Below are 27,851 nucleotides of genomic sequence, written 5' to 3'. Positions count from 1 at the left end.
TTCCGGACATTTTCTGCATTTTATATTTTGCTGAGAAGATCTTCTATAAATAACAACAAATCTGCTATAAATAACAACAATCCGTGTTACCCTAATGAAAGGAAAGAAAATGGGGGGAAATGGTTAAAACACAAACCAAGATTTGCAGTGCTTCACTGTTGTCTTTGGAACATGCAATTATCACAGCTGTGTTTCCATTTTCTCCTTCCAAATTAATATCTGTACTGCTGTGCTCAGTCAAGACCTACACAAGAGGGGGATAACGGTCAAACAGTTAGCTTTCAAGTTGCCAATGAGAATATTTGCCTTCCATTAGATTATAAGCTCCTGGATGTTAGGGACCATGTCTTTACTCATCTTTTTTCATCCCTCTCCCATGGAATCAGGCATAAACATCTACTTAGTAGGTACTGTATACATTTCTCAAAAAGATTAAATAATGGTGATTTTGGGGCACCTCAGTGGCTCAGTTGGTTAAGCAATCAACTCTTGATTTTGGTTCAGGTCATGATCTCAGGGTCAAGAGATCAAGCACTGTGTCAAGATTCACAGTGGGCATGGAGCCTACTTAAGATTCTCTCTCTCCCAGGGCGCCTGGATGGCTCAGTGGGTTAAGCCTCTGCCTTCGGCTCAGGTCATGGTCTCAGGGTCCTGGGATCGAGCCCCACATTGGGCTCTCTGCTCAGCAGGGAGTCTGCTTTCCTCCTCTCTCTCTGCCTGCCTTTCTGCCTACTTGTGTTTTCTGTCAAATAAATAAATAAAATCTTAAAAAAAAAAAAAAAAGATTCTCTCTCTCCCTCTGCCCTTCCCCACCCTTCATGTGCCCATACATGTTCTCTCTCAAGGAAGAAGGGAAGGGAGAGCGGGAGGTTTCTGTATCACATCAATTAAGGCAATATGGAGTTATGAAACAAGAAGTAAGAAATACAGATACTAATAAACAGCTCACTTAATACTTCTCACTTGTATTAAATGAACTATGTTAATTAATAAAGTAACAGCTTCAAGAAAATAAATTTGCGGAGCCATTCAGAATGTGTGAGTGTGGAGGAAGAAGGGAGGGGGAGACAAAGAAGGAAGGTGGGAAAGGAGAGAGGGAGAAGGGGTGGATGGGGAAGAGCTGCTTTTTCCCCTCCAGTCATTTTTCTTGTACCTCTATTCTAAGTATTCTGGGAAATGTCAGTTAAAAACTCCATTCTCTTTAGCAGAAAAAAGAGAGTTCATGTAACACTGATATGGCTTACCTCAATTAATTCAGACTTAGTCCAGAATAGAAACTTTTTCTGTGATGTAATAACTTACCGTTCCTGATAAAATGGTTAAGCAGTTTTTCTGATGGAATTTAACTTAAGAACTGTTCCCTTGTAGAGAACACAACGCAGTCTCTCCTGTCAAGCAGTGACGCAAGCAGTTAAGGTACTGCAGTTAGGAGATCTCGCCGGGACCAGCATCAGCTAGCTGACACCCCAGAACTGATAACAAGCAACCAGCGGAGGTCTGCAAGGACCCAGGACCAATTCAATCTTTTTAGAAAGGAGAAGATTTGGGCAGCAAACTGTCAGACTCTTCAGATGTGACCTCATTGTGTCTGATCGATTAAAATAAGCAGCTGCCTCAGAAGGCTCTGTCTGATTGATCTGAAGTAGTGAGGGCTGAGAGCAGACCCTGACCAGACCTATCTCAACTGGGCACCCATAGACTGACTTTGCATTCGGTTCCTTCATGTCCTGCCCCCTCTGTTATCTTGTTTGTTGTTTGGCTTGTCTTCTGTCTTGCTCTGTGTGCCATGTAAGAAGCCAAGTTTAATCACATGGCGAACTGTCATGGAGTTTGGGGTCCTGAACCTGCTTTATAATTGTGATTAACTTGGCTTTATGACTGAATAAAGCTGACACTGTGAAAAGACACAGCTCCTGTATGTGCCTTCATAGCATGCCCATGACATCCCCTCAGCTGGTGGCTTCCAGCTGATTATGGGCCAAGAATCTATAGATCTGGGGCACCTGGGTGGCTCAGTCATTAAGTGTCTGCCTTTAGCTCAGGTCATGGTCCCAGAGTCAAGCCCCATATCGGGCTCCCTGTTCAGTGGGAAGCCTGCTTCTCCATCTTCCACTCACCCTCTGCTTGTGTTCCCTCTCTTGCTGTCTCTCTGTCAAATAAATAAATAAAATCTTTAAATTAATAAAAATCTAACCAGTCTTCATTTTATATCAAATCTAATAATTAGCTCCTATAAATGTGTCCCCCAAGAAGAATTTTTGAATTAGCCTACTAGAGGCCTTTTCTCTTAGAGCAAAACTATGATAAAACTATAATATGTACTTACAATTAAATTTCTTAAGAATTTATTAAACAAGCTATTTCCTAAAAACCTTGACTTAAAAAAAAAAAAAGTGCACAGATCCCCTTGTTAATAGAATATGCCCTGATAGGGGAAACAAACCGTGAAAGACTATGGACTCTGAGAAACAAACTGAGGGCTTTGGAGGGGAGGGGATGGGGGGTTGGGTGAATCTGGTGGTGGGTATTATAAAGGGAACATATTGCATGGAACACTAGGTGTGGTGCATAAACAATGAATGCTGGAACACTGCAAAGAAATAAAATAAAATGAAAAAAAAAAAAAGCCAGATAGGTAAGCAAATGAATTAGGCTTACTAATTAGCTCTGGTCATAAAACAAAATTAAATGGAGATTTTAGTATGTAAGAACACATAGGAGATTATTGATGGGTGAAAGAAAGTGAGAGCACAAGTTCATTCCGAATGTCAGGCACTTTCACATTCTGTTCTCAGCAAACTCTGCATTCCTACTGAACCTGTAAGAGATTTTTCTCTCTTTGCCCTCTTAGAATCAGAGATCACAGAGTTACAGCACTTATGAGGGTGCTTTTGCTTACTACCATAAGCACAATTTTTCCTAAAGCTGTGTAAAATTGTATGTGGCAGAGATCCCAGAGAGAGCAACTGAATTGTGAATTTGGATTCACACATAAGCAGGCAAGGCTGGACCGTTTGTAGGTGTGGCCTCCAGAGGTCCCTTTGATAGAAATCCAGGAAGCCTTACCGGAGGGTCAACCACTGGATGCTGAAGGGGTAAGCCCTGAGTAGTAAATCTTAGGGGCTATTGAGAAATGAGCCCACCCACTAACCTCTAGTCCACTGTGTCCCAGGAAACACAGCTGATAGCTGCACAAGAACTTGAGGGGACATTGAAGTTTTTTACTTTACAAGCATATAGGCAGGGGTAGAAGGTTTGGGGGAGGTTGGCCAAACAGACAATGGAGAAGCATTCCACATTCAGCAAAGGCTGGTGGGGTACAGGCTGGACCCATGGGTGTAAGTAGGAGAGGCAGCCCTAAAAGAGCTTACAAGCACACAGAGAAATAACCCCCAATTCCTCCTCCTTCCACTTACATCATCTCTGGTGAAGTAGAGGGTTTGGAAATATTTTTAGATGAAGTTATGGCTGGTAAAATCAAGCACAGGAGAGACAACTAATTTCACTTCTTTTATAATCCTTTTTTCTTTCTTTCTTTCTTTCTTTTTTTTTCTTGTTCTGGTGTCACCAGGAAATTCTTTGTTATACCCACCCCCCACCCCCTAACCCCCACCCCCGCCACCTTCTAGTTTATAAATCAGCTAAGGACTTATTTCTAAACTTTCTTTTCTATTTCTATGTGGTATCTTTCTGTATTTGCCAGTCTTAAGGTTTCTGATTCCTAATTAAAGATAGCCCTTCCACTGTTACCTGCCTTTGAATTCCCAAATCACACTTTCAGAGTCAAGGTTAATTAAGTCAATGGGCGTTTGTATCTGAAGAGAGCCTTCAGAGGAAACACAAGAGTTCCTTGAGGAAATATGTGGCTTCTTTAGGTAGAGAGAGGTCCCCACAGTCACTAGGGGGTCCAGTGCAGAAGGCATAGAATAAAGCATCTGGCTCACAAACAATGCAGACATTTAAAAACAAATAGCCCCTTGCCAAAGGCCTTTTCAGTAACCTCATCAAAGGGCTGTCCTGAACCATCTTCCTAGGGGCTGAAACTTAAACTCATTCCTTTTCCTTCAGGCAAAAATGCCCATTTACTCATTCATTCATTTACTTATTCAAGAGCCATCCTGATGAGGACTAGAGATATTTAGATTAGCTGTACACAGTCCCTTCTTCAAGGTTAACCAGCCAGAGCCAGAGAAACCACATGAACTTTTTTTTTAAGTCTTTTGATTTTAATATTTTTTCATTTTTTTATTATGTTCAGTTATCCAGCATATAGTGCAACATCAGTTTTTGATGTAGTGTTCAACGATTCATTAGTTGCAGATAACACCCAGTGCTCATCACAACACAGCCCTCCTTAATACCCATCAGCTGGCTACCCCATCCCACCCTCCCCTCTAAAACCCTCAATTTGTTTCCCGGAGCACATGAACTTTGATTACAATACCATGTGCCAAGTATTGTGATAGAGCTATACACACCTTACAATGGGAAAGCAGAAAGCAGGCTCCTCTCACACCCTCTATGCTCAGCTTCAAGGAACCAAGGACCCAGGGGGCTGAGAGGAAGGTGTCTGGGCTACAGAGAACATGGAGCGCAAGAACACCCCTGGGATTTGGGGGGTGATTTATACACAAAGTCGGTTTGGGAATAGTGGGATGGACCTGATATTTATGTAGAAACTTAATCCCCAATGTGATAGTATTGGGCGGTGAGGCCTTCAAAAGGTGATTAAGAATGACAGTTGTGCCCTTATAAAAGAAACCCCGTAAGCTCTCTTGCCCCTTCTGCTTTATGAGGACACAGGGAGACGACAGCCATCTGTGAAAGACAAGCCTTAAGAAGGCCCCCAGCAGACACCAAACTGGCTAGTGCCTTGATCTTGGACTCCCCAGCCTCCAGAACTCTGAAAAAGAAATGTTTCTGCTTAGACCCACAGTCCATGGTATTTTGTTACAGCAACTAGCACTAATTAAGATAGGTGGCTTAGCCTCATAGCCAAGTCATTATTTGCAATATAATTACCTCAGAAAAACTTATTATAAGTTCCAAATTGCCTCTCTTAGAAATGAATATGCAAAACATGATCCCTTCGTAAATGTCATGGCTCTTTAAGTCAGTAACATGTGTCTTCTGGTGTGTCTGTGAGACTCTGCGATGCAGTTTAAAAGCCTTGGGCTAAACCTTACCCTTTTGGCATTTCCAGCATTTCCTTTATTTGACAAAACTCACTCACTCTGAGGTCTTGGAAAAAGTAATAAATCCCCCCAAAAGTGTCGTTATGTCTCTGCCAAGTCATGGCATCCACCAAGGCATGTTGTCTGCTGTAACAAAAATAGTCGCAATTATGTTTTCTGTCTTCCTGAGGCATTCATCACTGTCTCCCTTTTTATCATTTAATCAGTCAGGTAAAAAATAGCAAAGCATGAACTCACAAAGATGAGAACAAAATTCCTAATTTTTGCTTTCAACCAGTTATATGACATTAGGCAAATTATTTCATTCTCTCTGTGCCTCAGTTCCCTCAGCTCTGACATAGGGATAATAATAGTCTTGGTACACAGTTCTGTTTCTTTGAATGAGGATTAAAAAGTTGAAACATATAAAACTTTTTTTTAAAATGCTGATACAGGAGCGCCTTGGTGGCTCAGTGGGTTTGTAAGGGCCTGCCTAGCCAGAGTAAGCCATTTTGTTGTTTATGCAGTAAACCTAGATTGATCCTGCCCCCCACAGAGGAACTTACTTAGAAACAAGTCTGGGAAACAGTAAAATATGACTGACCAGCCCCTGATAACAGAGCCCATATACCAGGATGTATCAGGTCGGAGGGAGGTAACAGAGCCCAGAATACAAGGATGAGCCATGCCAGGTGGAGACATCCAATCAGGAGAGAACCTCCCTTACCACCCAAGAATGTGAGCCTTGACTTTTGGGCGCCAATTCTGAGCAGAGTGATAAGCTAGTTCAAATAACTACTATAGGGTGAATTGTAATCCAATTGGCCACCTGTGTGTGGCCAGGCTTAACCACATGGCCTTTACTCTATAAAAGTTAGTCTGGGAAGCTGGGCGGGGTCGCCTCTTTGCAAGAGACGGCCCTGGCCGGTCAGTTTGATTCTTGATGCTTGGTGCGAAATAAAGCTTTGCTTGACCTTCGCTTTGTATCAGTCTCGCTTCTTTGACCATGGACCCAACAGGTTAATCCTCTGCCTTCAGCTCAGGTCATGATCTCGGGGTTCTGGGATCGAGCCCCGCATCAGGCTCTCTGCTCAGCAGGGAGCCTGCTTCCACCCCTCTCTGCCTGCCTCTCTGCCTACTTGTGATCTCTCACTGTCAAATAAATAAATAAAATCTTTAAAAAATAAAATGCTGATACATAAGAACCCTTTGATAAAGACAAGATCATCATCAATTGGTCAAAAGCAAAACCAATGTTCTCATCACCATATTTCCTTCATCCTGGTTGGCTATGTTGACCACTCTGGCTCAGGCAGAGACCACCAGACTGGGGTCCTGGCTTATGCTATGATGTGGGATGTGGGCAGCAGCCTTACCTTCATCACCTCGTTGTGCAAGCTCTGCACAGCTATGTGAAGGGGCGCCATCATGCTGCTGTTCCGGAGGTTTGGGTTAGCTCCTTTACTAAGAAGAAACTTCACACTTTCAACCTGGTTTTTTTCTGCAGCCCAGTGCAGAGGGGTATTTCCATAATCATCCATGACGTTCAGCACTAGAAAAATACACCGAAATAACAGTTAGATTTTGCTTGGACTATATTCAACACCTATTGCATGCATGTTGACTTCAAAGCCAAGTGCTGCTGACACAAGCTTTACCTTCTCTATAAAAACAATACAACATAGCTTCAGTTCTCAGGAACATCTGACGGACACCTAGCAGGGATATGCTGGAGTACAGCACCAGCATTGTTAAATGAGTTAGATGTCCATCGATAGCATCCTCAAGAAACAGATTCTCCTGTGGTTATATGTTTTTATCTTAAATATGAATTTGAGAATAGTTATAAAATATCGAGTTTAAATAAGAGTAGTAACTATATGTCAGAAACACAACGAAGTTCCATACAACCATTCCACATTCAACCCTCCAACACCCCACAAGGGACCATGGCCATTTTTTTTTTTTCAGAAAGATAAAGAAAGATGAGGCCAGAGGTTCAAAATCTTGCCAATGCTACACAACCAGTATGGAGTTCTGTAAACTGCCTTACTCTTTGAACCTCAGTGTTATTATAGTCAAATTTGGTAGGAAGGGGTGGGGGAGAGGGAGGAAAGAGGAAGTTTAAAATGTATATATACTTCACAATGTTTCAGGGGGGATAATATCAAATCATGGCTTCAAAGATCCTAATAGAATGGCCCATAGCAATGGTTCAAAAAAATGTTAACGAGAAAAAAGACACACCACTAATAAACCATAAAGCTAGAACTAGAGCGTGTGCCCCTAATGCCACATGTGGTTTCTGCTTATTTCTACAACGCAACATATTATACTACTTACAAAGTAGTATAAGATAAGAGTATGGCGTACGTTGTAAGTAGTATAACAGAAGAGTATGAATGACCTTTTATATGGCAGTATCGTATATCGATTCTAAAATAGACATGTCTGTCTGCTTTATCAGCCTTTTTAATTAGTGGCAGGATATTATTATGTCTGAGGAGACGGGAAAGTATTCAATCATGAAAATGATTTGGGACCATGTGCAACCACACTTCAGCCACAATGCCCATGTTTCTCATTTTTAAAATTTATCTTTCCTCTCTCCTTTCATCCATCCAATACCTCATTCTCTGCAACACACCCACACACAAACACACACGCACATAATCCTACTCTCTCATACTCGTACACATCTTTGGACCAATCTGTCTGATCAAATCACTCCTTTCAAGATTTTCATTCAGCACCAAACTTAAACAGGGGCCTACAAGGATAAATCCCCATTCACTAACTAACTAATGAATTTGACTTTTATCTCTATCCGTTTTCAGAAACCATTTTTATAAAGGTCATTGAGACCCTTTTGCACAAGGGTTATTGTGATCTACTTCCTACTTTAGTTCTTGGGTGCAGTTACTCTTATTACACATCTATCTGAGAACTCTTCCCTGGGCTTCTGTACCATCCGTCTCTCATCCACCACCCTTTTCATGATCCTCTTGCTGGCTTTTCCTCTGCCATCTGATCCTTAATGTCGGTGCTCTACCCTTAAGCTACCTTTGCCGTCAATTTCACAGCCTCCTAAAGGATTTCCATGCACTTCCATAGCCTCTGATACTTTCTACGAACAATGGTCCTGTGGGGGCAGCTCCCTTCCTTCTAGAGTTCTAGTCTACTGGATATTTCCAATAGTAGATGTCCTCTGGACCTTTCAGACTTAGTATGACCAAACCAAATTCATTATTCTTCACACCTCACTCTCACTATTCTTCTGTTCTTTTTATATGCCTTCTTTTCTGGATAGCTTTACTATTAGCCTAATCTCCTAAATTAGGAAACTCAAAGTTGGTTCAACTGCTTGCTACTTACTCCTCACACTCAATCTCTTATCAAGCCTTGTCCATTCTACATGCAAAACAGCTCTTGATTCTCGCCCTTTCTCCCTACTGCAATCTCAAAACCCTCATGGAATCTCATCTTCTCTTTGCTACTAAAATAGCTTTTCATTTGTGCTTCCTCCTCCAATCCATCTCTCCACAATATTGATGGAATCATCTCAAGTAATAAAGGTCTTATCACAGTATCTCATGGCTTAAATCTGTAGCATCTCCCTTCCTTATGTGATTACAGCTGAGTTTATCAAACAAGGTTGGGTGCGCATGAGCCTGGATAGGAGAGGATGTTCCATCTTCTTAGAGTCTTGATTTTATTCAATGATATGCAATTTAAGTGCAGAATGACCTTAATTAAAATAGTAAAGAACACAACAAATGTGTATAAAGAAAATCTCTGCATGTTGTGCAATGTCCCAGATCCCTGCCCCCACCCTTTGTATTATTTCAGTGGAAACTAGCTCGAAGGGAAAACCACACTCCTGAGTGAGATATTCAGGCCCTTTATAATCTGGAACTCATCTGCCCTTCGAAATTACTTCATACCACTCTTCCCAATGAATCTAATGGGATGATGGACTTATACAGCACTCATTTAACATCCCATGACCTTCAAAAGAGGAGTCATTGATGATCATCTCCATCAGCTCCACATGACCTTCTGCTGCAGCATGGTGCAAAGGGGATGCATTCATATCATCATATTTGCTTAATTTCTTTCGTTTCTTCAGAAGGTTTTTAAGTCTACATGTACTTCCTTCAAAAACCACCTGGAAGTATATAAAAAATTGTTACCTCCAACAAGCATACATAAAACGTATTAATACAAGTTAATTTTTTAAGGGAGGAGGGGCAGAGAGAGAAGGAGGGAGAGAATCTGCTGAAGGTGGAGGCCATGCAGGGCTCAATCTCACAATCCTGAGATTAGGACCTGAGCTAAAATCAAGAGTCAGATGCTTAAACCACTGAGCTGCCCAGGCACCACACTACAAGCTGTTTGTTAAAAGGTTACTATCACCCAAAATTATTCATCATGCTTATGATAAAGTAAATATTTTTTGAAGAACACAAAATGAGTACAGATATATAGAAGGGACAATTAATTGAACATTAATAAGTGCATTAAATAAATGATCAGCTTTTCTGATCATAAACTTGTATATGCTGTAGAAATAAAGGCCTTGAGAAAACTTTTATTGAAGTAATTATAAGGGATGTGATCTAAAAAATAGCAAGTATAGTGAAAATATAGAGAAAAATTTTTAAGAATTTCTTTGAGAAAGAGAGAATGAGCAGGGGGTGAGGGTCAGAGGGAGAGAGAGAAACAGACTCCCCGCTGAGCAGGGAGCCTATGTGGGAGGGACTTGATCCCAGGACCCTGAGATCATGACCTGAGCCAAAGGCAGGAGTTTAGCCAACTGAGACACCCAGGTGCCCAGAAACATAGAGAAATTTTTTCAGATGAATATGTACTTATATCAGAGCATGTGGGATTTTGGTTAAATAAAAAGATTTTCATGATACAAGGATTAAGTCCAGGAATCTAAATTATTGTCTCATCTTTGACCTTCCTGCTGACAGTCAATTCCCATCCAATGTTTCCTTAAGTAGCAGAGCTAGATTTATACCAAAACAGTGTTATGTAACTTACTTGGTTAGTAGTCTAGATGGCTATCCACTCACGCCCTAGGATTACATTATTCCTCCTCTTTTGATTAGTGGGATCCTGCACCAGGCCAAGTTAGCCCAACCTCATTGTTCTCTGCACATTGGAAATCCTAGCTATACTGTGGACTTAGGTAGGGCTACACACAAGGACATGGAGGGGTTGCACAATTTGCCCAAAGGGACTCAGTAAATGGCAAAGTCACAACTTGAACAGGAGATGCATGGAATATGTATTTTGGCTGATTGGTCAAGGAAGGAAAAAGCAACATACAAGAGAAAATGAAGCTGAGGTAAAAAATCATCATCATAGAATGAGCTGTATGATAGCCAGTATCATTCTCAAAGGGGAAAAAATGAGAGCTTTTCTGCTAAGATCAGGAACACGGCAGGGATGCCCACTTTCACCACTCTATTCAACATAGTACTAGAAGTCCTAGCCTCAGCAATCAGACAACAAAAAGAAATAAAAGACATCCAAATTGGCAAAGAAGCCAAACTATCACTCTTTGCAGATGATATGTTACTTCATGTGGAAAACCCAAAAGACTCCACTCCAAATCTGCTAGAACTCATATAGGAATTCAGTAATGTGTCAGGATATAAAATCAATGCTCAGAAATCAGTTGCATTTCTACACACCAACAACAAGACAGAAGAAAGAGAAATTAAGGAGTCGATCCCATTTACAATTGCACGCAAAACCATAAGATACCTAGGAATAAATCTAACCAAAGACACAAAGAATCTGTATTCAAAAAACTATAAAGTACTCATGAAAGAAATTAAGGAAGACACAAAGAAATGGAAAAATGTTCCATGCTCATGGATTGGAAGAACAAATATTGTGAAAATGTCTATGCTACCTAAAACAATCTACACATTTAATGCAATCCCTATCAAAATATCGTCCATTTTTTTTCAAAGAAATGGAACAAATAACCCTAAAATTTATATGGAACCAGAAAAGACCCCAAATAGCCAGAGGAATGTTAAAAATAAAAAACCAAAGTTGGCGGCATCTCAATTCCAGACTTCAAGCTCTATTACAAAGCTGTCATCATCAAGACAGTATGGTACTGGCACAAAAACAGACACACAGATCAATGGAACAGTATAGGGAGCCCGGAATAGACCCTCAATTCTATGGTCTAATCTTTGACAAAGCAGAAAGGAATGTCCAACGGAAAAAAGACAGTCTCTTCAACAAATGGTGTTGGGAAAATTGGACAGCCACATGCAGAAGAATGAAACTGGACCATTTCCTTACACCACACATGGAAATAGACTCAAAATGGATGAAAGACCTCAATGTGAGAAAGGAATCCATAAAAATCCTTGAGGAGAACACAGGCAGCAACCTCTTCGACCTCAGCCACAGCAATTTCTTCCTGGAACATCACCAAAGGCAAGGGAAGCAAGGGCAAAAATGAATTATTGGGACTTCATCAAGATCAAAAGCTTTTGCTCAGAAAAGGAAACAGTCACCAAAACCAAAAGACAACCAACAGAATGGGAGAAGATATTTGCAAACAACATAGCAGATAAAGGGCTAGTATCCAAATCTATAAAGAACTTATCAAACACCCAAAGAACAAATAATCCAGTCAAGAAATGGGGAGAAGACATTTCTGCAAAGAAGACATCCAAACGGCCAAAGACACATGAAAAAGTGCTCCACATCACTCGGCATCAGGGAAATACAAATCAAAACGACAGTGAGATACCACCTAACACCAGTCAGAATGGCTAAAGTTAACAAGTCAAGAAATGACAGATGCTGGCGAGGATGTGGAGAAAGGGGAACCCTACTACACTGTTGGTGGGAATGCAAGCTGGTGCAGCCACTCTGTAAAACAGCATGAAGGTTCCTCAAAAAGTTGAAAATAGAGCTACCCTATGACCCAGCAATCATACTAATGGGTATTTACCCTAAAGATACAAATGTAGTGATCCGAAGGGACACGTGCATGCCAACGTTTAGAAGCAATGTCCACAACAGCCAAACTATGGAAAGAGCCTAGATGTCCATCAACAGAAGAATGGATAAAGAAGATGTGATATATATCTATATATCTATATATCTATATATCTATATATCTATATATCTCCATCAAAAAAAACCCCTCAAAATCGTCCCATTTGCCATGTGGATGGAACTTGAGGTTATTATGCTAAGTGAAATAAGTCAATCAGAGAAAGACAACTATCATATGATCTCACTGATAGGAGGAATTTGAGAAATAAGACAGAGGATCATAGGAGAAGGGAGGGAAAAATGAAAAAAGATGAAACCAGAGAGGGAGACAAACCATAAGAGACTCTTAATCTCAGGAAACAAACTGAGGGTTGCTGGAGGGGAGGGGGATGGGAGGGATGGGGTGGCTGGGATATGGACTTTGGGGAGGGTATGTGCTATGGTGAGCACTGTGAATTGTGTAAGACTGATGTTTCACAGACCTGTACCCCTGAATCAAATAATACCTTATATGTTAATATAAAAAAGAGAGATTTGGCTAATAATTAAAAAAAAAAAAAGAAAAAAGAACGAGGTGTGTGATAGACTGAAATATTTTGAACCATAAGAACAGATCTTGGAGAGCAAGTTCAGTAAGTTTTTGGCATAGCTGGCTGTTGTCACTGGCCTGTGAAAGTGTAACTCCAAACATATGCTCATTTCCACTGATGTCAGGGGAAAAGTGAGAGCTTTTTTTTGAATACCTTATTTTTCTCTAATACTCTTTTTTCTTCCTCTTGCTTTTTATATTCTTTATTATGACTGGACTGAGGATAATTTATCATAAATGACACTGTATCTCTTCCTTGTGAAATTTTGTGGTGACAATGTTGATATTCTGCTTTTGACTCATTCTCACAAGATATGAAAAATTCTCAAGCAGAACTTTTTCTAGAAAATCTCATGGCCTAAACAGAATAAATTTACTAAAAATTAAGTAAATCTTTAAAAATAATTTCATTTGATGTTATTAATGTTACTATAGCAAACAAAATTTTATAAAAACCTTAATGTGATGAACTTACTTCTATTACCTTGCCTTACATTATTTAAATTTTCATGAATACTTTAGATCAGAAGTATGTTGTTTTTTCAAAAATTAAGTAATGTATCCTTTTATAATATCTGTATTAACTGACAGTCTAGTTCCATATTCTACTTCCCTACTTGAAAATTCTTACTATCTGTTTTATACAAAAAATTAAGAATTTTCAAATTTGGGACACCTGGGTGGCTCAGTCAATTAAGCATCTGCCTTTGGCTCAGGTCATGATTCCAGGGTCTAGGGATCGAGTCGCACATTGGACTCCCTGCTCGCCCAACTCTTGTGCTTTCTCACACCTTCTCAAATGAATAAAATCTTTAGAAAGAAAAAAAAGGAATTTTCAAAATAATTAAATATAATCATGTTTATTAATTACACTTCAACTGACTGACAAGAGTGTTAGTCTAAATTGCTTCTAGAATTCCTTATATTTCAAAGTGTTTAGGTATTAACAAATACGAACAACATGCCTTATTCTATTGCTAAAATTTTTATAGTGTTTAGATATGATGGTATCACTGATAACACACCAGCCAAAAGACACAGAAATGGCACTGAATTAGGTATTTTCATATTTGACTGCCAAAGCCAAAGCCAAATTGCAGAGTGTGGGCCAAAACTGAGGCTGTCGCCAAACTCTGACATGTCCCTGAACTGCACACAAGTGCTCTACTCCAGAAGCCAGCCTCTTCTAGCTCCATGCTGCACCGTGTCCATGTTGTGCTTAGCTCAAACTATACCAGTCTGTCCACCTGAATGAAGTGTGCCCTGTTCTCTTTCCTTTCCAATCCACCTTCTAAATGCCCTCCTAAATTCTCCCTCCTCCTTGAGGCTTTCGGGAGAACTACAGGATGCCATTCTCTAGCCTAGCCTTTCTTTCTGTCTCTCATGACTGTGCAGTGAGAGACAGGCCACAGAAGGTATGGTGACATTATAGCACTGACAGTTACTAGAATGCGTGCCATGGATTCCCATGTCTTAAGCGTTTTCTCCACTTTAATTTCTAATATGGTAACTATTTGTAGCTTTAACCTCATAAACAAGCATTCTTTGGAATCATCAATTTTAAGTTTAAAGGTGTTCTAAGACACACACAAAAAAGTTTGAGAAACATTCTCTAGTTCATTCCTCAGACTGTCTATGCTAAATGTGCTCTACACATTTGGATACTTATTTTGCATGATAGTTTATATATGTAAATAGGTTTTCCAGAAAAAGAAAGTGAAGGAAGGAGAGAAATAAGGCAGATCCAGAGCTCTTACAGAGCAGCAGGTGGGGTCATATGGACCCGTATACACCTCAGAATTTCCCCAGACTACCTTTTTAAAAATCAGTGGGAAAAATTAATGGAACCTAATTCCAATGCTATACTAATATATAGGCTAAAATTATTTCTCAATGTTCCTCCCAGCTTTGCAAATATGAGACCAAGTAATAATCTGACTTTTTTCTGAAGGTATTTCTTATCAAATATTTCATCAAATGAAATGAAAACAAAACATTTTACAAGACAGTAGCTTTTCATAGAAACCACCATAAAATAACTACTTCCTGAAAATGCAGCAACATCCTCCAAACAAATAATCCAGATAACTGCTTTAATTCTACCTTTGGCTGTCACTGGTCATGTTTGACACGCATTGAGATAAAATTGTTAAACTACTTAATGTTTTTTTAATATAGTTAATAAACATGGAGCATATTAGGATTTACTCAACAACTCAAAGGATTCATTCAACAAATGCCAGGTTGAAATAAATAAAACAAAATCCCTTAAAAGTTTGAACTTTGGTTTTTGCTCTGTTATCACAGAATAGTATCGAAGAAGTCACTTTTCTATGATAGTCTTTTAAATACACATGTATCACTTTTCAACTACAAAACTCTATGTAACAACCCATAATTTTGGTGAGTGAATGATAGAACAAGGAGCATGCAACCATTTCTAAACTTAAACAGATTCAGTAATAAAATTAAAAATGAGGTTCTTTCGGGCGCCTGGGTGGCTCAGTGGGTTAAGCCGCTGCCTTTGGCTCAGGTCATGATCTCAGGGTCCTGGGATCGAGTCCCGCATCGGGCTCTCTGCTCAGCAGAGAGCCTGTTTCCTCCTCTCTCTCTCTCTCTGCCTGCCTCTCTGCCTACTTGTCATCTCTCTCTGTCAAATAAATAAATAAAATCTTAAAAAAAAAAATGAGGTTCTTTCAGAAATACACTGTTTCTCAATGTCTCACTCTACCAAAGAAAGTGTCTAATTACATTTGGAAGTATTTTAGCACTTGAATTTGATGTTCTCCCAGTAATAAAGGGATTACACTGCCCACCCTGCAGGCGGAGAGAACAGTCTACAGGTCTGATCAGTGATGTGCTGTCAACACAAACCCAATTATATGCTCTAGAGGACAAATACTAGGCTCAGATGCTCATAAGGTACTGCTGAATTCAAAATGACAAAAGAGCATCTAAGTACTTTATATAGCTCATCAGATGTGCTAAACAGTCTGGATTTAGTACATCATATGTTAAGTTGGGTTTTGAAGAGACTTCTTAAAGTTCTGAAAGTAATTCAGGAATGTCATTTAGACAGAATTATTTTATATTCACTCAATATAGTTTTATTTTTTTTGTTTTGTTTTTTGTCACAGGGTTACTTCAGATTCTTTTGGATTCCAAACTACATGACTAGATACAGAACATAATCACTTTTAAAGAAACTAAGTCTAAGCACTTTAAAACAGAGGTATCTCTCTCTCTGTGTCTGCCTCTCTGCCTACTTGTGATCTGTCAAATGGATAGATAAAAATCTTTAAAAAAAAAAAAACAGAGGTATCGGATGCATTTGTTCTAGGTTGCTCTAATGAAATACAAGCAGTAATGGGGTAAAAAAGAGGGAAGCAGGTGAAAGATTTTGACAAATGAAGGGTCAAATGCTTAGAGTGTCATGGAAAAAGGTAAAGGCCTCAATCAGATGGTTCTCTGTCCACATTTCTCATCTTGTAAGGTTTATTCCATCCTTTGATTTTTTTTTAAGTATTCCTGAGATGGTGTGGAGATGCTGGAGAAAATATTATACACCACATCTTTTTAATCAGAAAATCTTTAGAGTCAGAACTCTCTACAGTATTATAGGTACCGATTTGTAATTAGTCTCACCGCTGACATTCCTACAGAATGATCTGGAATTACTTTAGTTAATAAAATACATAAACCCTTCAAACTACAAGCTCTATTGTAGCCTCTAAAAGCCTTAAATCACATAAATGGCTCTACTTGACTTAGGCAATAAAACTACATGAACTACAAACAAAAATATGAAGTTTGAGACTCTGTGCTGCAGAAATCCTTTGGCAAGTATCTCTTGAAAACAAAACCACGTTGGTAAGTGAAGTATTTCTGAGATTTGTGAAATGTACAATTTTCTTCCAGTCTGTAATATTAATTCCAAAAATACTACCCTAGCCCTGGAACTCAGGACCTCAATCCTTTGCATTAAGCCAAAAGACCCTAGTTAATATGTTTATATAAAGGAGGAGGGAAGAAAAAAAAGTGTTTAATCTGGATGTGCAAATAGGGGAAGGCTGGTTTGTCAGTATATGTGATTCACTACACGCGCCTGTCTCAGTAACAATCTGTGCAACCTATTTAGAGGTCAATCTGGTGATTTCTATCAAAATTAAAGCTGCACACACATCTTGGTTCTGCTAAGACTTTGATATGCATGCATATTCACTAATATACTAACAGAATCAGCTATATCCACACTCACTACACAAGCACATGTGTGATAGCAAAACACAACAAAAACAAACACAACCTGAGAGTCCACTCATGCTGAACTAGTGAAGTAAATCATGATACATTCACATAAGGGAATACTATAAAGCTCCAAAAACACAGTGAGGTACATCTCCAAGTGAATTTTAAAGTACTCCAAAATATAATTTCGTGTCACGTGTATGTATTTGTTCAAACTCCTCCTCCCCCGCGCTCTGGAAAATACTGGAGGCACTGATAACACGGTTCCAATTCAGGAAATGGATTTGAGGTAGAGGGTGGGGTCGAAAAGACTCGTTAAAAAAAAAAAAAAAAAAGACCCTTCCTCCTGCTGACAACCGGCGGAAAGCCAGGGGCGGGTTTGCTGAGCCCTCAACAGCCTCGGTCCCTCGACCCGGCCGTCTGCAGCTAGTGCTGCCTCTTGGGACGGACGCCAGGGTGTCCCGGGAACCATGCAAGCGACACAGCCCATCCTAGCCCAGAGCGCCTCGAGAAGACCACCCATCCCACGTCAAGAGGCCTCTTCTTCCACAGTCCTTCCTGACGCCCCCACTCCCCGGAGGAGCCCGCCAGTCCCGCCATTCCCCGTACTTGGGGGTAAGTCTCCCCAGACTGCAGGTGCCCGCGCCGGGGTAAGGGCAGGTTGAGCAAAGCGGCAGGCAAACTGGACACAGCAGACGCTCCTGCGGCGCCTCGCAAACGCGGCCTCTCGCCCCCCGCCCCCATTCTCAGAAGGTCCGCAGTGCTCGGCGTCCTCCCGTCGCGGGGTTGCCGGCTGGGAAACCCCGAACGCAGGAGGGCAGAGTTAAGCACTGCCGCCCCCGCCCGGCTCCGGACGGGTCCCGCCCGCCCATCGCCCTCGGGGTACCTTAAGCGAGTCCTTGGAGTCGTCCATGTCGTTCTCCACACCCTGGTAGACTGCGCCCTGGGGCTCCTCCTGCTTCCCAGGGCTCAGCATCTTCCTCAGGCTGCGCCTCATCGACCGCACCGCGGCGCCACCTGCGCCAGCTGCTCCCCACGTGCGCAGGCACCGGCGGCGAGGGAGCGTGGAGAGCTGCCGGCGCCTCGCTCTCCCCCAGGCGGAGAGAACTTCTGGAAGGGCTTTCGCGGCCCGGGCTGCTAGCAGTGCAGGAAACAAGAGGGGCACGGGGAGAAGGCAGGGACACAGACCTCGTGGCCGCGCCGAGACTGTCCCCCGCTCGCCGCTTCGCGCCCAGAGCACGCGCGACTTGCCTGTCCCGGCTGCGCACACTTAGAGTCAAGGTGTCAGGTCTGGGTGGATCCAAGGAACCTGGAATCTTTTATAATAAAAACAGTAAGAACCGCCCACCCACTGGAGTGGGGCGCGGGGGTGGGGATGGAGGATGGCGGAGGATGGAAGTGGAGAACGAGATAACCGAGTCCCTTGGAAGATTTTTCTCTTTTAGGATTCCCTCCCCCCTTCCCCCAACGCTTCTGAGTTTGGGTGCCCGTTGCGTTTTAGACTCTTTGAGTCGGAAATAAGATTTTTATGAACACTTCTCTTTCCAGAAGAATAGGGAGAGAGATTAAACCCTGGCACCGATTTGAGTAACTAGATCAGGTCCCCTTGAAACTCAGGTCCCATTTCCTGTGGATGGCAATACTCATCTCACGATGTGGTGTTTCAGAAGGGCTAAAAAAATGACTGTTAGGGTAAAGGTAAATCACATTGACTGCTCTCGGCTTGTATACCCTCAACTTTGTTTGTGAAAGGCTTATCTTCACGGGCCTGCCCTGCATCTATTAATCCGCAGCCTGTGTGTAAATTGTGGAGAGGAAGGTGTTTTCCTCTCCGTTGACCAGGCTGCTTTTCTCTCTGTTCATACACTGGAGCCTTTGAAACTGTAGCAGTTATGTTTAGGCTACAAGATTAGAAAGGAAAAAAACTTCTTTCAAAAAGTGACTATACTTTGCACAGGCCAAAACTTTATCAGCTTCTTGTTTGGACAATCTGTGCGCTCCTTCAAGGCCCTGGTTTGTCCTAATCACATGGCAATCTCCAGTATGTGTCACAAGACCCTCAGGGCTCCAGGACCTGGCGTAGATCCTGTGCTAAATAAATAGAGGTTTGTGGACTTCTTGACCTAGGGGCTACGCTGGGCTGACCGTAAGGGCAGGTAATGTGGCATGATGGTATTTGGGGACTATGGAAGCCCCTGCCCCCAAAGCTATCAATAGATTTTGCAGGTTGCCATCTGTTCCACCCATAGAATGGAATTCCTTAGAATTCCCTAGAAGGATATATTAAGGTTATCCCTGTTTACCAGTTGATGGGCATTTGGATTATTTCTAATTTTTAGTTTATCAAAAGTAATGCTGCTATGAAATTTTTCATACAAGTCTTTCCATGGACACCTGTCTTCATTTCTCTTGGGTGCATACCTAGTAGCAAACTGCTTGATTATATAATAAGTATGTGCTTGGCTTTGTTGAAACTGCTGAACCATTTTCCAAAGTGTCTGGGTCGTTTTATATGCCCACCAACACTGTATGAGGCTTCCAAGTTTCTCCGTATCCTCACAAAACTTGGTGTCCGCAATCTTTTTGATTATAATCATTCTGTTGTGTATATAGTTGTATTTCATTTTGGTTTTAATTGGCATTTCCCTAACGGATAATGATATTGTCCATGTTTTTCATTTATTAGCCATTCATACATCTTAACAAAATGCTTACTAAATTATTTTGTCTTTTTCAAGTCGAGTCGTCTTCTTAATATTAGGTTGTAGGTGTTCTTTATTCTGGATACAGGTCTTGTATCAGATAAATGTTTCACAAATATTTTTGCAGTCTGGAATCTCTTTTTATTTTCTTAATGGTGTCTTTTGTTGTTGTTGTTGTTTTTTAAGATTTTATTTATTCATTTGACAGAGAGAGAGAACACAAGCAGGAGGAGTGGAAGAGGGAGAAGCAGGCTTCCTGCTGAGCAAGGAGCCCCATGTGGGGCTCGATCCTAGGACCCTGGGATCATGACCTGAGCCGAAGGCAGATGCTTAATGACTGAGCCACCCACATGCCCCTTAATGAAGTCTTGTGAAAGGTAAAACTTTCAATTTTGAAAAATGTCTAATTTATTATTTTTATGGATTGTGCTTTGAGTGTCATATATAGCAATTTTTGCTTATGTTCACGTTAAAAAGGCTTATTATTCTATTCTTTTAGATTCATTTTGAGTTAATTTTTATATAGGGTATGAGGTAGAGGAGAGGTATAAGTTCATTTTTATTGCATATGGATATTCATTTGTTACTATTTGTTAAATAGAGCTTGTGCTTTCTTCATAGAATTGCCTTGGGGGGCGCCTGGGTGGCTCAGTGGGTTAAAGCCGCTGCCTTCGGCTCAGGTCATGACCTCAGGGTCCTGGGATTGAGCCCCGCATCGGGCTCTCTGCTCAGCAGGGAACCTGCTTCCCTTCCACTCTCTGTGCCTGCCTTTCTGCCTGCCTGTGATCTCTGTCTGTCAAATAAATAAATAAAATTAAAAAAAAAAAAAAAAGAATTGCCTTGGGACCATAGTCAAAAATCAAATGACCAATCTGAGGGTTTTGAAGGGGCGGGGGTGGGAGGTCGGGGTACCAGGTGGTGGGTATTATAGAGGGCACGGATTGCATCGAGCACTGGGTGTGGTGCAAAAATAATGAATACTGTTATGCTGAAAATAAAAAATAAATTTAAAAAAATCAAATGACCATAAATATATGGGTTTGTTCCTAGACTTCATACTCTATTCCATTGATTGATAAGTCTGTGCCTAAGAGTCAATATCACAATCTTGATTTTGTACTTGATGGCAAATTTTGAAAACAGTAAGGATAAATCCTCCAAACTTGTTCTTCTTCTTCCAAATTGGCTCTTCTAAGTTCTTTGCATTATAAATTTTAGAATCAGTTTGTCAATTTCCATGGAAAAGCTTGCTGGGATTTGATGAATTGGCATTTAGTCTATAGATCAATTTGGCAGATGTGCCATCTTAACAATATCAGGTCTTCTAATCCAGAAATGTGGCATTTTCTCCATCATATAGATACTTCTTGATTTCTAAGCAGCGTTTTACAATTTTCCATGGACAGGCCATACACTTTGTTGTTGTTGTTAAATGTATTCCTAAGAATTTTATTAGTTTTAAGATATTTTGAACAGAATTATTTTCTTAATTTCACTTTCTAACTATCTGTTTTAAAGTATAAAAATAAAATTTGAATTTTTATATTTCTTGTATATTCTACAACCTTGTTAATCTTGCTCATTAACTTTAATAGCTTTTTTTTTTTCCTGGATTTCTTATGAACTAATAAGATTGTGTCTTTCACTATAAGGACAGTTTGCTTCTTTCTTTCCCAACTCTACATCTTTAACTTTTTTTTCCCCCTCCATAATGCACTAGTTAGAAGCTCCAGGACATTGTTGAACAGACAGTCAGTTGAACAGAGCTGACATCTTGCCTCTTTCTCAGTCTTTTGGAGTATGATGTTAATATTAGAATTTTCATAATTGCCTATTATCATGTTGAGGGACATAACTTCCATGATGACTTTGTTAAGAGTTTTTAATCATGAGGAGGCATTAATTTTATCTGATGCTTTCTCTACAATTGAGATGATTGTGTGCTTTTTCTCATTTATTCTATTATTTTGCATTAATTGATTTTCTAATATTTAGTTAGCTTTTTATATGTTGCTGAATTCAATTTGTTAATATCAAGGATTTTGGTGTTTATATTCATGAAGAATATTGGTCTGTGGCTTTTCTTTTGTGTAATGTCTCTGTATGGCTTTGGTGTCAGTGTAATAGTGGCCTCACTGATAGAGCTGAGAAATGTCCCCTTCTATTTCCTGAAGTAGAACATATAATATTGGTATTATTTCTTTCTAAAATTTCTGATACAAGTCACAGTGCAGCCTGGTGAATTGGGTTGTCTGGGCTCTTTGTTTTCTTTCTGGAAATATTTTTAATTACCAAGTTCCTTTTCTTTTATAGGTCTTTTCTGAATTTATAATTTGCTTGAGTAAATTTTGGTAATTTTTATCTTTCAAGAAATATATCGTTCATCTAAGTCATCTATTTTTGGTATGAGTTTACCCATAAAATTCCCTTATAATCCTTTTAATTCTTATAGGATCTGCAGTATGCTGGCTCTTTCATTCCTGATTTTGATAATTTGTGTCATCTCTCTTTTTTAGCTTATTAGTTATTATAAGCTATTGCTTATCAAATTTCTTGATCTTTGCAAAGATCCAGTTTGTAATGTTACTGGTTTTTCTCTAAAATCTACTTTAGGTTTCATTGTTTGTTTTTTTTCTTCTTTGATTTTTCTTTCTTTCTAATTACTTTGGGTTTGATTTGTTTCTTCTTTCTCTACTTCCTTGATATGTAACCTTAGGTTATTGATTTTAGATCTTTCATCATTCTAGTGTAAGTGTATAAAGCTATAAGATACTTTCTAAACATTGTGTTAGTGACATTCCATAAACTCTGATTTGCTGTTGTTTTCATTTATGGCTTCTTTTTTTATTCACAAGTTGTTTTTTAGAAGTGTAATGTTTAATTTCTATATATGTGGGGTTTCCCCAAATTTCTTTCAGTTGTTGAATTCTAATCCAGTCTGGTTGTGGTCAGGGAACATACTTTGTATGATTTTAGTCTGTCTACATTCAAATGTAGACTTGTTGAAACATGTTTTTATGGCTGGCATGTGGTCTGTCCTGGAGATTGTTACTTGAAAAGAAAGTGTATTATGCTGTGGTTTGGTCAAGTTTCACAATATGTTATTAGGTCCAGTTGGTTAATAGTGCTGTTCAAGCCTTTTGTATTCTTAGTAACTTTCTGTCTATTCTTCTATCAACTACTGAGTGAGGAGTGTTAACATTTCATTATAACTGTTAAATTGTCTAATCTCTTCATTCTGTTCAAGATTTACTTCATTTTGGGGATTCTCTGTTCTTAAATGTATGCATATTTGTAATTGTTGGTTTTCTATTGCATTTTTTTATCATTATGAGTTTTTTTGTCTTTAGTAATATTTCCAGTTAAAGTCAATTTTGTCTGAGATAGCTATTCCACATATCCTATATTTATTCTTTCTTTGATAAATCCTTTCCCATCCTTTTACTTTTAACCTATTTGTATTTTTAAAGTGTGTTTCCTGTAAATAGCATAGAGTTAGATGTTGCTATTTTATCCAGCTTGATAGTCTCTGCTTGTTAATTAATGTTTAGTCATTGACATTTAATGTAATCGTTGCTATGATACTTCTATTTTGATATTTGTTTTCTATATCTTATATCATTTTCTGCCATCTGTTCTTTCTTTACTGCCTTCTTTTGTGTCCAACAATTTTTTTAGAAAACAATTCTCATTTATTTGTAAGTTTTTAAAAATTTATTTTCTTAATGTTATGCACTCTAAAATACAGTGTTGTATTTACCATATCCACTACTCATTTCTTCCTATAGATCTGAGTTACTTTCTGGTATCCTCTCTTTTCAATCTGGAGGACTTTCTTTGGAATTTTTTGTAAGGCAGTTCTGCTTGAAAAATATGTTAGGGATACTTCTGCTGGATGGAGAACTTCTGCTTAACAGGGTTTTTTGTTTTGTTTTGTTTTTTTTTGTTTTGGTTTTTTTTTTTTTTTTTTTTGAGCAACTCAAATGTTATTCTGTCCTCCATTGTTTCTGATGAGAAGTCATCAAAATATCATATCATATTGTTGTTATTTAAATGACTTAAGATTTTTGCTGACCTCAAAAGTTAATGATTGTCTGTATGACCTCAAAAGTTAGTGATTGTCTGTATCTTCCCCATTTACAATATAATAAGCTTATCATGTTTGCATTTCTCTCCTCCCTGAGTTTCTCTTCCATCCCTATTAATACATCCAGTATTCTCGGGACGCCTGGGTGGCGCAGTTGGTTGGACGACTGCCTTCGGCTCAGGGCGTGATCCTGGAGTCCCGGGATCGAGTCCCACATCAGGCTCCCAGCTCCATGGGGAGTCTGCTTCGCTCTCTGACCGTCTCCTCGCTTATGCTCTCTCTCACTGTCTCTCTCAAATAAATAAATAAAAAATCTTTTAAAAAAAAAAAAAAAAAAAAATACATCCAGTATTCTAATTTCTGATTTTTAAGAAATTAAACTTTATAAAATATTTAGACAATCACAAATTGCATTGTTTCTCACAATCTTTATAATTCTTTTTCTTGAATTCATATTAATTTTTTTAGATTCTATATATAAATAATTCTTCCAGGAAAAGTATGTTGGTGGTAAGATGCCTCGGTCCTTGTGTCTTACCTTACAAAACTCTCCTTATTTTGCCTTCCTAGTAGATAGCGGTTTAAATAGGTACAAAACTCTTTCAAAGTCATTTTCCCTCAGAAATTTTAAGACTTTCTTGTTCCCTTTTACCTTCCAATATTTGCAGTTAAAGTGTCTAATGTCAAGCTATATCTCATTCATTTCTTGGTACTTATTTCATTTATTTCTCTGAAAACTTTAGGACTTTTATTATATTCTTGGTGTTCTGAAATTTCACCATCCTGTAACTCAGTGGGGATTTTCTGTTGTTTGTCTTGTTCTGTACTCTGTGGTCTCTTCTAATCTAGTGATTATCTTTCTAGGTTCTGGGAAATTTTCTTCTATTTTGTTTAGTGTCGTTATTTATTTCTACATAAGTTAGGCATCTTTTCATGCAAATAATAGAAAAACACAACCAGAACTGGCTTAACCCAAACTAGAATTAATTGGCTCCAAAACTAAAAAGGCCTGTGGCAGAACTAGCTTAGGACCCAGATGGATCCAGGACTCCATGTCATCGAAGCTGTTTCTTGGGAAATCTGTGTGACTCAGTCAGTTACATGTTTGCCTTTGGCTCAGGTCATGATCCTGAGGTCCTGGGATCAAGCTCTAAGTCGGGCTTCCTCTTCAGTGGGAATTCCACTTCTCCTTTTCCCTCTGTCCTCCCTCTCGAATAAATCAATAAAATCTTAAAAATAAAAAACCTGTTTCTATTTTTTTAATGTATCAAGAGCAAGAAATTTCTCCACTTGGGGAACCTGGGTGGCTCAGTCCATTAAGTGGCTGCCTTCAGCTCAGGTCATGATCCCAGAATCCTGGGATTGAGCCCCACATTGTGCTCCCTGCTCAGCAGGGAGCCTGCTTCTCCCTCTCCCTCAGTTTGCTGCTCCCCCTATTTGTGCTCTCTCTCTGTCCAAAAAAATAAATAAAATCCTAAAAAGAAAGAAAGAAAGAAAGAAATGTCTCCACTTCTTTGAAGTTTCACCTACAGCAGCACCTGGCTGAAATCGTTCAAGTTTACATCTATGGGTGTGACCACTGAATTTTCTACCAGCTCTACAAAATTTCATGATGTACCACTGGCTCTAATTGGGTTATAAATTCAATATCTTAATCGCCACAGCCAGAAAAAGAGTGATCTGATTATTCATATCTGAGTTACATGCTCTTTATCAATGTCATACTTGATATCAACTTTGCCTGAATTGCATGGACTGAGAATGGGGGAACGATCATTTCTATCACCCTGAGATCACTTGGAGTACACTGGCAGAAGAAGGAGGAATTGACGCTAAGTGTTGTTTCCAGCTGGTTCTGTAGATGTTTATATACCTTCTCTCTGTTTGATTTTTCTGGTTACATATTAACATTTCCTGATCCATCTTTCCTTGCATCTTAAGCTTCTTGTCAATCATTTATACATAAGAATGCATACCAATACATATATATGGGTGTGTGTGGGTGTGTGTGGTGTATAAGCATATATGTATAACTTATTTTTCTTTTTACACTGTCTCATGAGAAAATTCTTCAACTTGATCTTCCAATTCACTGTTTTGCCCTACAGTTATGTTTATCATTCAAGTATTTTTTTTAATTTCACGAAGAAATTTTTATTTCAAAATTTCTGCTTTGAGTGTCCTTAAATGCAGTATATGCTCACATGGTTATTATAAGGCCTGATCTCCTTTCCTCTTTATAGTAGTGGTCATTTCCTTCAAATGCTCAGTAATTGCTGTTAGTTCATTTCTGTGTTTGGTATCTCTATGCACTTGCCTTTACTGTTCAAGCTCAGTCTCTGGGGATTGTGTGGGAGAGGCCAGATAGGCTGTTAGAAGATGCAGTGTGCATCAGCTTCCCTTCTGAGTTGAGCAGTTCTTGTCCTCTCTGGAACATTGCTCTGCTTCCAGGCCCTCACTGCCCACACTCCACTTTAGGCTATGGGCAAACACCATTGCTGTCTACTGCTTACTACAAATTGGAGAGGAGAGAGGTATTGACTAGCCTTACTCTGACCATTTCTCATCCATTAACAACTGTTCTGAGGAATGATTAAAGCCTACCTCTCTTATCCTTTGGCTCCTGGCTCCGTGTCATTTTTCCCATCACAGTATACTTTTGCCTATGCTTGTGTTTTCCTTTATTTATATCTCTGTAGATGTGATCCCACTCACCTTCCATCTTCCCAGAATTCTTTTTAACATTTCTAGATGGTAGGTGGCATTGCTTGCTTTTTTGTTTTCCTACCTTTGTTTGTATTTACTCTTTATTAAAATTTTTTTTGACATTTCATAGGTTTTCAGATGGAAAGGAAAATAAATATGTATACTCAGACACATAACTATCACATTAACTATCTTAATTTAATTGCTTTTTCTTATTTGTTATGTAACTTTCAAAAATTCTACCTCATTCCTGCCAAATTGTATGGAAAGGAGAAATTTTTCATATAGCATGTCTTGAACATTGAAATTACATGAGAAAAGGATTGGATCAGGGAGGAAGGGAGGAAACTAATGTTCATGAGATTCTCCTATTCACAGGGTGTGTCATTAGTCTTGTGACCGTTGAGTCTCACATGGAAAATTCTGCTTCATCTTGATAAATAGTGAGATAAATTACACATACACATAAACACACGCTACTGTGGGCATTTACGAAATGCTCTTTTCTGCCAGAGAGTCAGAGCAACTCAGTGTACTTTGTTACAGAGAAACCTGAAGGAAATTCTGCTCTGTTTACTACCCAGAGGACCAATTTCTATACATAGATTATCCAAACCAGCACCATTCCCAGGGCCCTTAGCAACCATAGTCTAGGGAAATTATTAGAACAATTAATAAAAATTCAAATCTGATAAGATTATTTAAAATGAGATATTTAGAAAGCTAATTAAGTTGGCCTTCTTTCTAGACAAGGAAAACCTTCCTAAAAGTTAATTATGTCATACTAAATAATATTTTGAAATTTAGAATAAAGCTAGGTATAATAAATTGATTTGCATTCTTATAAACTTTTATTATATAACTTAATCAGATGATAGAATTAGTCTTTATGTTGTGAATTTTTGTTCTGTTTAACCTAAAGTGATAGGCAAAATTTTATGATGGGATTAATCTTGACATTGTAAATTTTTATCTCTAACTATTTAACCAGAAGCAACAGACAAAATTTTAAAAGTTGCCATGATATCTGCCAGTGAATGAGAGATAACGGCAGATTCCTCATAATAGTAGAATTCCTTTATAGGATTTGAAAGTATAATTGAAACTTCCTACTGACTATAAAAGGCATGTAGGATACAACTTTACTTGATAGACACTAAACTAATTTATACATAGATCATTTTAGACTGGGGCAGTGAGAATACAAAAGAAAGCTCTTTTCTCTTTAGCACCTCTGTTATTTACCTTAACAAATTTATTACATATGGAATGCTTTTAGTCCAAGGATATTTTAAATTATTTAA

At 39.1% G+C, this 27,851-nt stretch overlaps 1 protein-coding gene across 1 annotated transcript in view; it reads right to left on the bottom strand.

Moving 5' to 3' along the window:
• TRPA1 (transient receptor potential cation channel subfamily A member 1) overlaps positions 1-18,049 on the bottom strand; it is a 64,340-nt gene extending 46,291 nt beyond the window's left edge. The window contains exons 1-4 of the mRNA XM_044244465.1: positions 17,939-18,049; positions 9,183-9,342; positions 6,551-6,726; positions 137-244 (exon numbers count right to left, since the gene is read on the bottom strand). Of these exons, the coding sequence (XP_044100400.1) occupies positions 137-244; positions 6,551-6,726; positions 9,183-9,342; positions 17,939-18,049 (555 nt within the window). The remainder of the gene's footprint in view (positions 1-136; positions 245-6,550; positions 6,727-9,182; positions 9,343-17,938) is intronic.
• Between the last annotated feature and the right edge of the window lie 9,802 nt (positions 18,050-27,851).

The sequence above is a fragment of the Neovison vison genome, chromosome 4 (assembly GCF_020171115.1).
Source record: "Neovison vison isolate M4711 chromosome 4, ASM_NN_V1, whole genome shotgun sequence".
In the NCBI taxonomy this organism is placed as follows: Eukaryota; Metazoa; Chordata; class Mammalia; order Carnivora; family Mustelidae; genus Neogale; species Neogale vison.
The sequence above is the reverse complement of the archived record's forward strand: the minus strand, read 5'-3'. Positions and strand labels throughout refer to the sequence as shown.